The 16,617-nt window shown below is 46.1% G+C and overlaps 1 protein-coding gene across 5 annotated transcripts in view; it reads right to left on the bottom strand.

Annotated features, from left to right (window-relative positions):
- Positions 1-16,617, bottom strand: part of LOC140191556 (phosphofurin acidic cluster sorting protein 1-like) — a 294,121-nt gene that overhangs the window by 74,607 nt on the left and 202,897 nt on the right. For all 5 annotated transcript variants that reach the window (XM_072249058.1, XM_072249050.1, XM_072249084.1 and 2 more), the window contains 5 exons: positions 12,453-12,542; positions 9,902-10,027; positions 7,298-7,460; positions 3,319-3,410; positions 2,067-2,147 (listed from right to left, as the gene is read on the bottom strand). In XM_072249058.1, the coding sequence (XP_072105159.1) occupies positions 2,067-2,147; positions 3,319-3,410; positions 7,298-7,460; positions 9,902-10,027; positions 12,453-12,542 (552 nt within the window). The remainder of the gene's footprint in view (positions 1-2,066; positions 2,148-3,318; positions 3,411-7,297; positions 7,461-9,901; positions 10,028-12,452; positions 12,543-16,617) is intronic.

Here is a 16,617-nt window from a genome sequence, read left to right as displayed (position 1 = left end):
ACATCAATTTCTTCAACTTCTGGTAATTATTCCCCCTCCCCTTTCCCTCTTCAATTCCCCACACTGGCTTCACTTCTTCTCACCAGCCTATCACCTCCCCTGGTGACCCTCTCCTTCCCTTTCACTCATGGTATACTCTAAACCTATCAGATTTCTTTTTCTCCAGCCCGTTACCTTTGGAGGGAATGTCTCCTTTCCCATCTTTCAACCTCCCAGCTTCTTACATCATCCTCCTCCCCCACCCTCCTGGCTTCACCTATCACCTTCTAGCTTACATCATCCCCTCCCCCACCCACCTGGCTTCACCTGCCTATCACCTTCTAGCTTACATCATTCCCCTCCCCCACCTTCCTGGCTTCACCTATCACCTTCTAGCTTACATCATTCCCCCTCCCCCACCTTCCTGGCTTCACCTATCACCTTCTAGCTTACATCATTCCCCCTCCCCCACCCTCCTGGCTTCACCTATCACCTTCTAGCTTACATCATCCCCTCCCCCACCCTCCTGGCTTCACCTATCACCTTCTAGCTTACATCATTCCCCTCCCCCACCTTCCTGGCTTCACCTATCACCTTCTAGCTTACATCATTCCCCCTCCCCCACCTTCCTGGCTTCACCTATCACCTTCTAGCTTACATCATTCCCCCTCCCCCACCCTCCTGGCTTCACCTATCACCTTCTAGCTTACATCATCCCCTCCCCCACCCTCCTGGCTTCACCTATCACCTTCTAGCTTACATCATCCCCTCCCCCACCCTCCTGGCTTCACCTATCATCTTCCAGCTTACATCATCCCCCTCCCCCACCCTCCTGGCTTCACCTATCACCTTCTAGCTTACATCATCCCCTCCCCCACCCTCCTGGCTTCACCTATCGCCTTCTAGCTTACATCATTCCCCTCCCCCACCTTCCTGGCTTCACCTATCACCTTCTAGCTTACATCATTCCCCCTCCCCCACCTTCCTGGCTTCACCTATCACCTTCTAGCTTACATCATTCCCCCTCCCCCACCCTCCTGGCTTCACCTATCACCTTCTAGCTTACATCATCCCCTCCCCCACCCTCCTGGCTTCACCTATCACCTTCTAGCTTACATCATTCCCCTCCCCCACCTTCCTGGCTTCACCTATCACCTTCTAGCTTACATCATTCCCCCTCCCCCACCTTCCTGGCTTCACCTATCACCTTCTAGCTTACATCATTCCCCCTCCCCCACCCTCCTGGCTTCACCTATCACCTTCTAGCTTACATCATCCCCTCCCCCACCCTCCTGGCTTCACCTATCACCTTCTAGCTTACATCATCCCCTCCCCCACCCTCCTGGCTTCACCTATCATCTTCCAGCTTACATCATCCCCCTCCCCCACCCTCCTGGCTTCACCTATCACCTTCTAGCTTACATCATCCCCTCCCCCACCCTCCTGGCTTCACCTATCGCCTTCTAGCTTACACCATTCCCCTCCCCCACCTTCCTGGCTTCGCCTATCACCTTCTAGCTTACATCATTCCCCCTCCCCCACCTTCCTGGCTTCACCTATCACCTTCTAGCTTACATCATTCCCCCTCCCCCACCCTCCTGGCTTCACCTATCACTTTCTAGCTTACATCATCCCCCTCCCCCACCCCCACCCTCCTGGCTTCACCTATCACCTTCTAGCTTGTCCTCCTTCCCCTCCCCCACCTTTCTATTCTGTTTCTTCCCCCTTCCTTTCCAGTCCTGATGAAGGGTCTCAGGTCAAAACTTTGACCACTTATTAATCTCCATAGATGCTGTCAGACCTGTTGAGCTCCTCCAGCATTTTATGTGTGTTACTAATCAAAAGCTAATGTGATTTTTCTCCTTTGCCATAGTCAGTTCCTCTTTCCTTCCAAGTGCCTTTTGCATCTTTAGTCTTTCATTTTTCTTTCCTGTTCTCCTTTTTCCTCTTTCCTCTCCAGTTGCTCTCCCCTCCTCTGCCTTACCTCTGTTCCACCTCTGCCCGCCCTCTGTTCTCTCTCTTCCCCCAATGGGACTCTATGTGGGTCAGTTACTGAGTGGGGGTGTTAAATTTATAGCTGGACTTACCCGCGTTATTGAAGTTGCTCTCATCATCTTTCGTCGAGTCTTTTTGGCTTTCCTCAGTTCATCGTCCTCGTCATATAAATCCTAGACACAGCCACAAGACACTAGTCAGAGAGAATCTACACACAGGATGACCATTCAATCACTGTCAGTGTCAGTACTAATAAGTTTCATCCTCCCACTACAGGAGTGTTCCAATTTACTGAGGATGACTTTCTAGTCAAACAGATCTTCCTGTTAAGGGGAAACTATTCCCATAGACCTTTCACAATTTTGAATGAATCCCACTTTACTCCCAACTTTCCTAGTCTATCTGAATAGCTGAAGTCCTTTATCCCTGAAGAATATTGATGAACCAGGCCAATCTAGTTCTCAGTGAACATCACTATTGAGACCACTGGATTTTGTAGAATTCCAGCTCATTAACAGAACTTAGATTCCACAGCTTCCATGGTGGGAATGAAACCAGTATGATAATCACGGAAGCACTCGACTCCTTAACGTCTGTAAGGCTGCCCTTCCTAACAGCTTCAGTGATTTGTATACATACACACCATATCTCCTTGTTCATGCAGCCTCTCTAAAATTACCCCATTCATTTTATACCATCTCCCTTCACTCTTTCTACTAAAGTACATTTAAATGTCAGCTGTCATACTACTCTGTCTCCCTAAAGTCTGCTACAATTCACCTTTGTGCGTGCTATATTTCTGTGTTTTATGTCAATGACAAACATTGAGAGTACACACCACAAAGCTAAGACCAACTGTTCAATACAGAGTATATTACAGGACAGGAGCAAGCCCTTTGCCTCCTGATACTGATTGAAACATCCCATCTGCCTGCACATGGTCCATATACCTCTATTCCCTGCCAACTCAAGTGTCTGAAAGCCTCTTACACGTTGCTATCGTATTTACATCACCAGCTCATCCAGCAGCACGTTCCAGACACTTACTACTCTCTGTGTAAAAAAACCTCACCTCATAAATTTCCTTTAACCTTTTCCTTTGTTTAAAACTATATAGTCTAATAATTGGCCATATTTAGCTCTAGGATAGTCAAGAGTTTTTCTCCTAGGATGGAAATGTTGAATATTAGTCCTTTACTGACAACATCTTTGTGAATATCTTCTACACTCTTTTAACCTAATCACAAGCTTCCTCTAGTGTGGGGACTAGAACTGTCCTTTCCTTAAATTCATGTTTCAGCCGTGTTAGCTGGAGACATCAGACAGCTGTCAGTATTTTACTACCTGGCCAGGTACAGCATCATCACTGCCTTCCTGCTCAGAGGAAAAACTGTCGTCCTCTTCTTCAGAGTAATTATCAATGTCTGGAGATTGATCTGCAAGATATGAGACAAGATCTATGTTACATTTTTCCACTTGCAACATTACACAATCCTTCAATAAGATGAATGTTCTGGCTGGGGTTATATTTCTACTTCACACACACAAAATGCTGGAGGAACTCATCAAGTTAGGCAGCATTTTTGGGCAGAATAAACAGTTGATGTTTTGGGCTGAGACACTCTTATCAGGACTGGAAAGGAAGAAGGCAAATAAGAAGGTGGGGGAAGGGAAGTACAGATAGGTGATAGGTGAGGCCGGCTGAGGGGGAAGGTAGGTGGGTGGGGGAAGGGAGGGATGAAGTAAGAAGCTGGGAGAGGATAGGTAAAAGAGATAAAAGGCTGAAGAAAGAATCTGATAGGAGAGGACAGTGGAATATGTAAGAAATAGAAGGAGGAGGGGAACTAGAGGGAAGTGATGGGCAGGTGAGGCATAGAGGTGAGTGGGGAACCTGAATGGGGAATGGAAACAAAGAGGAAGGAGAAAATATCAGAAGTTGGAGAAATCAACATTGATACTATCAAGTTGGAGAAATCAATATTCATACTATCTAGTTGGAGAATACCAGATGGAATATGAGGTCATGCTCCTCCAACCTGAGTTCGGTCTCATTGTGGCAGCATAGGACGCTATGGACAGACATGTCAGAATGGGAATAGGAAGTCAAATTAAAATGGGTAGCCCAGGAAAATCCTGCCTTATTTGGTGAACAGGGTGAAAGTTCATGGCAGTTCATGTGGCAGTTTCATGGTCTGCATCAGGTCTTACCACCATACAGCAGGCCACCTGAGGAGCACCAGATACAGCAGATGATCGCTAAAGACTTACAGGTGAAGTGACCTTCTTACTCTGGCTTTTGCACCCTTCCTTTCCAGTCCTGATAAAGGGTCTCAGCCCAAAATATCAAATGTTTATTCCCCTCTGTAGATGCAGCCTGACTTACTGAGTTCCTCCAGTATTTTGTGTCTGTTGCTTAATATTTCTAGCATCTGCTGAATCTGTGTTTATGATTTCCACTTTATTATTGACATTGCAGTACCTGCATACACCAGGAGGTGGCTGTCTCTGAGAGTGAGTAACTGCCTTGTGAACAAGGGCTGACTGAATTCTCCTGGTACACTGCCCTCAGAGGGGAATTTCATGTATGGAGAGTTTTGAAGTCTACCATTATCACTCCAGTTCAGTGCAATGTGTAAAATTGGAAGGGAAGCACTGAGCGTGTATTGCACAAACTAGAGGGTTAGTACTGAGGGAGTACCATCCTAAGGGGAAAGGCAGTATTGAGAGAGCTGTTGGGGGGGGGGGGGGTGGAGGCACCAAGGAGGCATTGCACTATGGGTGAGGCAGTACTGACAGTGCACCACACTGTCAAGGGGGCAGTACTGAAGGAGTGTTGGTGGGTGGGGTGGTAATGAGGGAGCATCACAGCATGGGAGGAGCAGAACTACGGGAGTTTTGCATGGTGGGAGGGTCTACACCGTGTGAATTATTCCCTGTATTGTGCAACTCTTAATTTTGAAGATAGTTTATCAGTTACTATGAGAAGTTGTTTTTTTATTCGCCAGCACTGAATTTTCTGACTAATGCTGAATGTAACTGAATCAGGGAGATCTTCATACGAACACAAGAGAACAGGAGCAGCGAGACATTGGGCTCCTCAGGTCACTCCCACCATCCAAGACAATCATTGCTGATCTAACCCACGACTCAACGTAAGAAAGTAAGAAACTGCGGAAAGCGGTGAACTCACCATTGCATCATGAGCACATCCCTCCCCACCAAGAGTAGTACCTACAGAGGGGATTGCCTCAACCAGGCTACATTTATCTCAAAGATCCCCAGTGCCACAGCCATGCCATCTTCTTGCAGCTACCATCGGACAGTTTCACACCATCAAGCTCATGAACATTCTAGAACCAACTGGCACAATCCTAATCACTACAGTTTAGCAACACTATGACCACTTTGCACTTAAATGGACTTTGTGTTTCTTTGGAACAACATCTTAAATTCCGCCTGGGTAGCCTCCAACCTGATGGCGTGAATATTGACTTCTCTAACTTCCTTTAATGCCCCTCCTCCCTTTCACACCCTATCCCTTATTTATTTATTTAATATATATTTTTATTTTTTCCCCCCTTTTTCTTCTCTCTCCCTTTTTTCTTCCTCTGTCCTTCTCACTATAACTCCTTGCCTGCTCTCCACCTTCCGGGCTCCCCTCCCCCCTTCCCGTCCCATGATCCTCTCCCTTCTCCAGACTGGTATCCCTTTTGCCAATCAACTGTCCAGCTCTTAGATCCACCCCTCTCCCTCCTGTCTTCTCCTATCATTTCAGATCTCCCCCTCCCACTTTCAAATCTCTTACTATCTCTTCTTTCAGTTAGTCCAGATGAAGGGTCCCGGCCCGAAACGTCGACTGTACCTCTTCCTAAAGATGCTGCCTGGCCTGCTGCATTCACCAGGAATTTTTGTGTGTGTTGCTTGAATTTCCAGCATCTGCAGATTTCCCCGTGTCTGTGTTTCTTTCAATCTAGTTTTGTTGTTTTGTAGTGTGAGGATGTGGCTTATTTGCCAGTCAAAAGCCCCTTCTGTTGTGTTAATCATGATTGGTCAGTTTAAAAACCGCAGCCACTTTTCCCATTGGTTGGTTGCGTGCCACAGTGCTCATTTCCAGTTCCGGGTGCCGTGGTGGGGAAGGGGTGGTATTAGGGTTGCCAACTGTCCCATATTAGCCGGGAAATCCTGTATATTGGGCTAAATTGGTTTGTCCCATACAAGACCACCCTTGTGTGTATTTCCCCTGCTAAGGTAGAGCGTTCCTATGAAACTGTTCGTAAGCCGAAATGGCGTAAAGCAAAGAAGCAATTACCATTAATTTATATGGGAAAAATTTTTCAGCGTTCCCAGACCCAAAAGATAACCTATCAAATCATACCAAATAACACATAAAACCTAAAATAACACTAACATATAGTAAAAGCAGAATTGAGAAGATTAAGCCAAAATCGATTTGTAGAAAAAAAATTGGCACGTACACGCATGCGCACACAGGTGCCTGTGCAAGGCTTCATGGTCATGGTAGTCTTTCTCGGGGTAAACACAAGTGTCCCGTATTTGGCTGCTACTTCTGTCCCCTATTTGGGAGTGAGAAAGTTGGCAATCCTTGGGGGTATAGCATAGTATGTGCAGGAGACCTGCTCTCTCTCTCTTTCCCTTTGCCTCACAGAACTATTAGGAAGGTATGCTCTGTATGCACTTTTGACTAAGAATCAGTCTGATGAATATTTAGATTTGTAGTTTGTGTAACCTGGGGGAACTTAAATGTTTGGTCGAAATTTTACTGTTTGTAAATAAATGATTAATATGCCAATTCGTAATCAGTGTTTTCTGTCTCACTCACCAAACCCCACAAACCTGCTTTAATTTACGTTTGTAAAACCTGTGTAAAATGTCTGTTTTTCTTGTGAATAATGTTTACACAATGCATGTGCCTGTGATGCTGCTGTAAGCTGTCCACTGCACCTGAGCATACATATTATCCATGCACATGCCCAGTAACCTAGACTTTGACTCCTCTTCTGTGCCAGTTCCCTATAGCACCTCAATTCCCTGATCTTTTGAACATTTATCTGGTCTTTCTTCGGATAACCCCCGTGATAGAGACTCCACTGCCTTTGGCTAAAGAACTCCTGAGATACACCAGTCTCTATGAGAGGACACACCTCCAACTCAAATGACCATCCTTTGGCTGGCTGTCAGATTTTTGTACTGTCCAGCAGAGTTAGTGATGTACCTGAAGGCTGTGCTTCTCCAGAATGTGGTTTGAGATTGGGTCTGGATAATTTCATTTTGAAAGCAACCACAGACACAATCAATCACCTACCTGAGGGTTTGGTCTTGGCTCCCGCAAGTACACTACCATCCTCGTGATCAATGGGCTGGCTGGACAGGGAGTAGATGCTGATCTCAGCGACCCGCACTGACACATCTTTAATGTTGGAGTGAAGTCCGAGCACCTGTCCACCATCAGTGGGGTGCTGCATTACCTGCCAAGGCAAGCAAGGTCAGCCTGTACGTTGTCATCATCACACCGCAGGACACCCAAAGCACCAATAGTACCACGCATATACCTTTCCCAACATAGATTACAAAGCACAATCACCTCCATAAGCAGTGTACATCAGGCTGCAAGAAGGTAGTCTGAAACAACTTGGAGCATTGTACATCAAAGTTGCTGGTGAATGCAACAGGCCAGGCAGCATCTCTAGGAAGAGGTACAGTCGACGTTTCAGGCCGAGACCCCAGTCCTGCCGAAGGGTCTCGGCCTGAAACGTCGACTGTACCTCTTCCTAGAGATGCTGCCTGGCCTGCTGCATTCACCAGCAACTTTGATGTGTGTTGCTTGAATTTCCAGCATCTGCAGAATTCCTGCTGTTTGTTGGAGCATTGTGTACAGTTTTGGTTGCTGTTTTATAGAAAGGATATAGAAAAGATGGAGAGCATACAGAAAAGATGCACAAGGATGTCACCAGGACCAGAGCACTTCAGTTATAAAGAGAGACTGGGTAGGCTGGCACTTCTTTCCCTGGAGTAAAGGAGAATGAGGGGTGTTCTTACAGAACTTTATAAAATCATATGAGGGGCATAGATGAGGTGGACAGTCACAGAGTCTTCCCAGGATAATGGAGTCTAAAACTAGAGGGCACAGATTTAAGGTGACAGGGGAAAAAAGAGGGCAAAGATTTAAAAGAGTTCTGAGCAACAATTTGTCACACGGAGAATGGTGGACATATGGAACAGGCTGCCATGAAATAATAAAGGCAGAGAAAATTACATTTAAAACCCATTTAAGTATGGCTAGGAAAGTTTTAGAGAGAAACGGGACTAGTTCGGAAAGGCACCTTATTTAGCATGGGCAAATTGGGCACAAGGGCCTGCTTTCGTGCCATGTGATTCTGTCACTTACTGAAGTCAGAGTGCCTTCCGGGGTCAGTGCGTAGAAGCTGGACTCAGATGCCCAACTGTACTTGTAGGAAGAGAGATTGGCTGGTTACATAGAGGCAGCTTACAGAAAGAGTCACAGTATGGTAACAGAACAGAGGGAATTAGTTCAGCTTTTCACGTCCCAGTTAGCTCTCAGATTGTATATTACAAGTGGTTCCATTCCCCTGATCTTTATCAGATGTCACAGAATCACAGGATTATGCAGAACATAAATGGCTCTCTGCCCATTTATCCATGCCAACCAGGATGCCTATCTGGGCTGGTTCTATTTGCTTGCATTTGCCTATATCTCAGTAAACCTTTCCTATCCATGTACCTGTTCAAATAACTTTTAATTGCTGTAACTGTACCAGGTTCTATAAGTTCCTACTGCAATCTTTTTCTGTTTGAAAGCCCCAGATGAAGCAACCTCCGTCACCCCCTTGGATAACACATTCCAAATTCTACATAAGATCCTTAGCTCATGGCACCTTATTTGCTTCATGGTTCTGCAGTTCACCAATAGTTTAGAGGTGGACTAAATCAAGAGAGGCATAGAGATGGTGCGGGCACATTGTCTTTTGTCTCCAGGAAAAGGGAATCAAAGACTAGAAAGCATAGGTTTAAGATTGGAAGGGGTGGGAGATTTAAAAAGAACAATTTAAAAAAGGCACCTTTTTCACTCAGAGAGTGGTCAGTAAATGGAACGAGCTGTCAGAGGAAGTGCTTGAGGGAGGTACATTAACGACATTTGGACAGGTTCATGGATAGGAAAGGTTTAAGGAAATATGGGCCAAACACAGAAAAATGGGACCTGCTTAGACGGAAATCTTGGTTAACATGAACTAGCTGGGCTGACAGGCCTGTTTTCATGCTTCTTTACCCTATGAGCCTGCAAGTTCTCCTCAATATTTGAAAACCCAATTTAATCTTTCCTGGACCAACTAAATTCCAGGGAATACAATTCCGATTTGTGTAATCTCATCTGATAACTTAATCCTGAGATTCCAGCTACCATTTAGGTAAATCTAGGCTGCACCCCCTCCATGACTAATATACCTTCCCTCAGGTACAATGCTAATAATCTACCAAAAGCAGCCTGTGGCTTTGTATTGCTGTAGCAATACTTGTAACCAGTCTTCTAAATATAAAAGTCAACAGATTCCTGTCTATGACAATTGCATGATCTATCTACCTGAGTGCTGAATTTTTAATTTCTGCTGGTGTTTCAATTTTATACAGAATGCTGTTCTATTCCTTTTAGCTCCGAAGTGGATGAACTCGGATTTCTTGCTTATGGGCAAAGCACTGATGATATTTACAAGGGAACCAGGGAAATTAGACAGGTGTGAGGCCACAGGCATGGGTGCAGGGATGCTGGAACTGCAAGAACAACCCAGGAATGGAGCTGAGAGAGGAAACAAAGCAACTATGACTAAATGGTGGAGCAGACTAATTCTGCTCCTATGACTTATGCAATCTGCAGCAGACAGTGAAAACTTACCTCAGCCATATCGATCGAGCCCACCGCCAATGTCTTGTAGCCGAGGATGGTGCGGTTTTTATACCTCTTCCTCCTCTGCAGCAGGATCTGTAGTGTGTTTGCGTCCCTCTTCAGGAAATGGGGGTACTGACAATGGAAAAAAGTGGAGTTTTCAGTTGATTAGAGGCAGCATACTGACATCTCACCAGTTCAAACACCAAAGTACCTCTCATCAGTTTAATTTCACCTGTACTCTTACAATTTCCTGAAGTCTTGGGGGTATGGGAGTGTGGGTGGTTAAGTTACTGTGTTAACAATCACAGACCAAGACTGATGATCCTGATCCAGCTAGCTGAGCTATCTAGGTAAGCACATAGACAGGAGGGCTTTAGAAGACGATGGGCCAAATGGAGTTGGCACACTGGGCAGTACAGTCAGCATGGATGAGCTGGGCCAAAGGACCTGCTTCCATGTTGTATGACTCTATGAGGAATCCATCCCACTCCAGCACAGCAGAGGGAAAACCCACACTATCCATGCCTATTCAGGTTTGGTAGCAGATGTGTATGCGTTGATCTAGAGTCATGAGTTCAAATTCCACCATGGCAACCAAGCAATTTAAATTCAAGTATTTAAACCAGGGCTTCCCAAGCTGGGGTCCACAGACCCCTCGGTTAATGGTAGGGGTCCATGGCATAAGGAAGGTTGGGAACCCTTGATTTAAATGGAGCCAGTTAAAAGTAACACTAAAAAGGGTGGCGGTCTCCCAGCATTTTCAGGAGTTGGGTAGGAAGAGGATACCAGAATCCCAAGGTGTGGCGGTGCCATATAGTAGGAGATCCTCTGTTAAGCCACTGGATTCCTATAAATACCTAATGTCTCATAGAGAAGGTACTCTTGCAGCTTTCTCACCTGGCTTACGTGTGTTCTGAACCCTCAGTAAAATGGTTGAATCTGAACTGAAATGCACTAGCAAGTTTCTCAGGTTGAGGGGAATCCGAGATGGGCAATAACTGTCTGTATCCCACCCTTGTGAGTGTATAATAAAAGAGAAATCAAAGGCAGAAGAAAATCTCAGTTTGTAGTTTACCACTGACCTGCACTTCAAGGTGAGTCTCTTGACAGCAGAGTTTACCAAAGGTGTTAGCAGGCAGCTATACTTTCTCAGCCATGGCACCTGCACTGTACCAGTTCCATACCTCCCTGTCTAACTGTTCTGATAGTGAGAGACATGGAAGAATATCCCAAGGATGGACTGAGCCTTCAAGTAATATAGTCAGCACTGGGGTAAAACTAAAAACAGTATTGCCAATATATGGCACGGCCACATCTTGGGATTTAGCTCTGCCCACTTAATGTCTGAAAGTGCTGGGAGATTGCCACCCAATGCAGTTGTGGAAGTTGTTGGGAGGGTAGGATTGCACTATCCTCACTGCAGTTTGAAGGAATGATACATTTCTAATGTTAAAACATATAAGCTTTTCAAAGCAGATTCCTCTGGCTGGAAGGACTAGAACCAGGAGGTTAATCTCACTACTTGTCATTTAGGACCAAGATTAACTTAAAGGCTTTAATGAATTGGTAAATGCGTGGTATCTTGTCCACTGGGATTTGTGAAAGTTCAACCACATATTTCAGCCTGAAATCAATCTGATTTTGTACAGTAAGTTGTTCAAGGGATGTAGGGATCAGGAAGGAAAGTGACAGACGACCAGCCATAATCTTACCGAATGGCTTCCCCCGGCTCCTGAGTCTTGCATTTCCAGTACAAGTACAATAGTGAATACTGGCTAGCTCCTCTACCACAGAAAGAGCATCACAATTGAATCAGTCCTTTGTTCATCAGGTATGAACTCCAGGAGATAATCTGGAGCCTCACAAGCTCTCGGGTTTGGTAGTCATGTGATGTCAGTTGGAAATCAAGCCTCACAATGGCAGTGTTTTAGGGGACCTCCCCAAGCAACCTGTTGAGAAATCCCTAGGCAGAACCTGCTGAACCAACCACACTATAGCATTATAGAGGAATCAGGTATGGCAGCATTGTGATTAAGGGCTAGCAGTCAGTATTACTGATCCAGAGACATACAATTTTAAACTCTACTTTGGCAGACAAGCAAATTAAATTCAAACAACTGTATGTCAAGAAATAAAATTTTGGTCTCAGTACCAGCAACAATGAATCTACTAGATGGTTACAAAATGAAACCTCAGTCCTAATCCAGTTTGGCCTGTATGTGGCTCCAGGCCTACTAATACAGTTGACTCTTAACTGCATCTTTAGGGATGGATTGCCCACCTTTCATTGAGTAACAAAAAGAAATGTTCACTTATGTCAAAGCAAATATGAACAGATTCAAGGATATGGAGTCAGGAGTGTTGAGGTGAAAAACCAGCCAATATTCTCACGTAAAGGCAAAGCAGGGTCATGAGGCTAAATGGTCTCCCTTACTTTTATGCACCATAGCCTAGAGCAAAAAGATTTTAGAGGGGAGACACCTCATTGCTTACTCTTCTAGGAAAGGAAAGTACACAATATCGATGAAAATGCAAGTGCAAACCATGCAGTAGATACCTGCAAGGAAAAGGTGAGAGCTAACTCGGTCTCCATCAGCCCCCCTGGCGGGAGAAGATATTCGTTTGACCTTAGGATACGCTTCGAACCCTACAAGACACCAAAAAGAGAAAAAGATCTCTGTCAGTTGACATGCTGAGGAAAACCTAAAACTTAACCAAATTTTCAGGAGAATGCCTATACGTGAGCGAACTTGAAGCCAAGAAAACATAACAAAGCCCATGTCAACAAAAACCTCCTCTTCCCTCTCACCCCAACAATTCTTGTTATTTCTTAAAATCTCCGACATCTATTTATTACTGAAATTGCCTGATGGTCTAGTTCTTGAAAGTGACAAATAGGTCAATGAAATGGTGGAAAAGACTTACCTTCATAGGCCAGGGCTCAGAATATACAAGTTAAATTGCTGTTTGTGATTTTTTTTATAAATGACTTGGATGAGGAAGTGGAAGGGTGGGTTAGTAAGTTTGCAGATGACGTGAAGCTTGGTGGTGTAGATAGTATTGAAGGTTATCGTGGATTTCAACCGGACATAGACAGGATTCAGAGCTGGGCTTAGAAGTGGCAGGTGGTGTTCAAACTAGAATTATATGAAGTGATATTCTTTGCAAGGTCAAACTTGAAGGCAGAGTACAGGGTTAATGACATGATTCTTAGCAGTGTGGAGGAACAGAGGAATCTTGGGGGACCAAGTCCATAGATCCCTCAAAGTTGCTGTGCAGCAAGTTGATAGGGTATAATGGCCTTCATTAGTCTGGGGATTTAGTTCCAGAGCTGCAAGGTAATTTTGCACCTCTATGAAACTCTGGTCACACCACATGGAGCACTGAGTTCAGTTCTAGTTGCCTCATTACAGGAAGCGACGTGGAAGCTTTAGAAAAGGTGCAGAGGAGATTTACCAGATTCTGCCTTGCATGCCTTACGAGGATAGGTTGACGAAGCAGGGCTTTTCTCTTCAAAGTGGTGAGAGGTGACTTAATAGAGGTATATAAGATCATAAGAGACACAGATAGAGTGGGCAGTCAGTGCCTTCTTCCCCAGGATGGAAATGGTTAATATGAGAGGACATAATTTTAAGGCAATTGTTGGAAAGTATGGGGGGAATATTAGAGATAGTTTTTTTTTACACAGAGAGTGATGAGTACGTGGAACACACTGCTAGGGGTGGTGGTAGAAGCAGATATATTAAGGACATTGAAGAGACTCTTAGATAGGTACATGGATGGAAGTATTATGGAGGGCCATGTGGGAGGGAAGCATTAGCTCAATCTTGGAGTCGGTTAAGAGGTTGGCACAACATCGTGGTCTGAAGGACCTGTAATGTGCTGCACTGTGCTATAGGCACATGAATGTGCAGAAAATAGCAGGATACAAACACTGTGTAGATAGCAGGGATCAGTTTAGTTAGATGTTTAATTACTGGTAAATAGCTTGTCACGACATTGTATGCCAAAGAGCCTGTTCCTCTGCTGTACAGTTCTATATATTGCTGTGGTGACCATTAGGGATGTGAGTACTGGTAGGGGCAATTTAACTCCTAAACCTTGGTTTTCCATAAAGCAAGATTTTAGCTGATTCCCTTGTGGAGAGAGCTGGGCCTCCCCACAGCTAATCTGACAGCAGTGCTGGATCATTACCTGCCTCTGTCCCATCAGCCTCTTCCCCACTTGGGTCCATCCACCCATCTGGTTTCACCTATCACCTATCCACCACTTAAACTGTTACTATAATTTTTGCCTCCACCAGTTTCCCTGGCAGCACCTTCCAATCCCTGTGTAAAAAAATCTTACCTTGTAAATCTCCTTTAAACTCACCCCCGACTCTTGACTATCTACTCTGTATATTCCTCTCGTGATTTTTATTTATCTATCGGGTCACCCCTCTGCTCCTTATAACTAATATTCTCTCGTGTTGGCAACATCCCAGTGAATCTCTTCTGGAACCTCTCCAAAGCCTTCAAATCCTTTCTGTAATGTACAAACCAGAACTGCACACAATACTCCAAGAGAAGCAAAACCAAATCTATACTTATATAGAGCTATACAGCATGGAAACAGGCAACTTTACATAGCTGCAACAAAATTGTTAACTTTTATACTCACTAATGCACCTGATGAAGATAGGTATGGTGTATGCCTTCTTTACAACTTGTACTGCCACTTTCAGGGAGCTATGGATTGATGTTCTTTAAGGACCATGCCACTTACTGTACATACTTACTTTTGACCTCTCAAAATACAACATATCACACTAGTCCAGGTTAAACTCCATCTGCCATTTCTCCACCCATATTTTATAACTGATCTGTATTTTGCTGTATTCTTTGACAATCTTACTCACTATCCATAACTCTGCCAATTTTTATGTTAGCTGAAGACATACTAATCACTTAAGTTCATTGCGGTTGCACTGATACGCAACGAGTGAAAGCAACACACTAAGTCGAGCAGGGTCTGGTTGAAACTGTTTACTGTTTAAATTCCCGCGTGGTTAAGTGCCCGCTCCCAGCATCCCCCGCTCTTTGTGGGGCGGAAGTGACATCGGCTTCCGGGCCGAGGTCTGCCCTCTCGGTTGCTGCTGGCTGTGGACTCGCCCGCGACTGCTGGAGCCGGTTCGCTTGCTGCGTGGGCGAGCCGCCACATGACTCCCCCCCCTCCCCAGAACTAGCGCTAGGAGGTGCAGAGTCTACAGCCTGCACACTGTCAGCTCTTTCAGGTGGCTGGCCCGTTGTCGTGGGGGTGGCACTGCAACCGGGCGTTCAAGGTCTAGATGCACCGGTTTGAGACAGTCAATGGTAAAAGTCTCTTCACGGCTGCCGATGTCGAAAACGCAGGTCGTCCCATTATGGCGCACCACCTTGTAGGGTCCTTCATATGGTTGCTGCAGGGGTGGTTTGTGCACGCCTCGGCAAAGGAAAACATACTTGCTCTGTTGTAGGACCTTGGGCACGAAAGAGGGTGTTGCTCCGTGATGGGACGTCGGGACTGGGGCAAGTGTTCTAAGCCGCTCCTGGAGTTTAGTTAGGACCGCCGTAGGTGTGTCCTCCTGGCCATGGGGTGCTGGCACAAACTCACTGGGAACCATGAGCGGGGCACTGTAAACAAGTTCAGCCAATGATGCGACCAGGTCCTCCTAGGGTGCTGTGTGGATGCCAAGCAGCAGCCAGGGGAATTCGTCAACCCAGTCTGGCCCTCGGAGGCGTGCCATCAGGGCTGACTTCAAGTGCCTGTGGAAACGTTCCACCAGACTGCGGTCGTTCGGTGGAGCTGGGTTCCGAGGAGTTATGCCAGTACAGACCACAAAGCCAATGTGAACTGCGCACCCCTGTCTGAAGTGACGTGGGCTGGGAGACTGAACCGTACCACCCAGGTGGTAATCAGGGCTCTGGCGCATGTTTCTGTGGCCGTGTCAGCGAGTGGGACAGCTTCCGGCCACCTCAAGAACCTGTCCACCATGGTGAACAGGTATCTCGCTCCTCTCGAAACTGGCAGTGGGCCGACGATGTCCACGTGGACATGTTCAAACCTCCTATGTGTCGGCTGGAAAGGTTGCAGGGGGGCCCTCACGTGCCTCTGGATTTTGGAGGTTTGACAGTGCATGCATGTCCTGACCCAGTGCCCGACCTACTTGCGTAGGCTGTGCCACACAAACCTGTCTGTGATCAGCCGGATGGTCGTCCGGATGGAAGGGTGGGCTAAACCGTGCAAGGAGTCGAAAACGCGGCACATCCAAGCAGTCAGGACAATGGGCCGAGGTTGCCCGGTGGACACATCGCAAAGGAGCTCATTACCTTTGGGCCCAATGGGTACGTCTTCGAGCGGAGTCCTGAGACTGCAGTTTGGTACACCAGCATCTTGCTGTCCAGTCGTTGCGCCCTAGCTAACGCCGCATAATCCACCCCCGGACACAGAGACAGCACTCATTGGACGGAAGTGCGTGACAGTGTGTCGGCTACCGCATGGTTCTTCCCGGAGATGTGCTTGATCGTGGTGGTAGACTCCGAAATGTACAACAGGTGGCGTTGCTGGCAGCCCGACCACGGGTCCAACACTTTGGCAAACGCGAAAGTGAGGGACTTGTGGTCTGTGAAGACCGTGAACTCCCTCCCTTCCAGGAAATACCTGAAGTGCCGGATGGCAAGGTGCAGGGCCAGCAGCTCCCTGTC

The sequence above is a fragment of the Mobula birostris genome, chromosome 2, assembly GCF_030028105.1.
Source record: "Mobula birostris isolate sMobBir1 chromosome 2, sMobBir1.hap1, whole genome shotgun sequence".
NCBI lineage: Eukaryota > Metazoa > Chordata > Chondrichthyes > Myliobatiformes > Myliobatidae > Mobula > Mobula birostris.
This window is presented reverse-complemented; position numbering and strand designations above follow the sequence as displayed.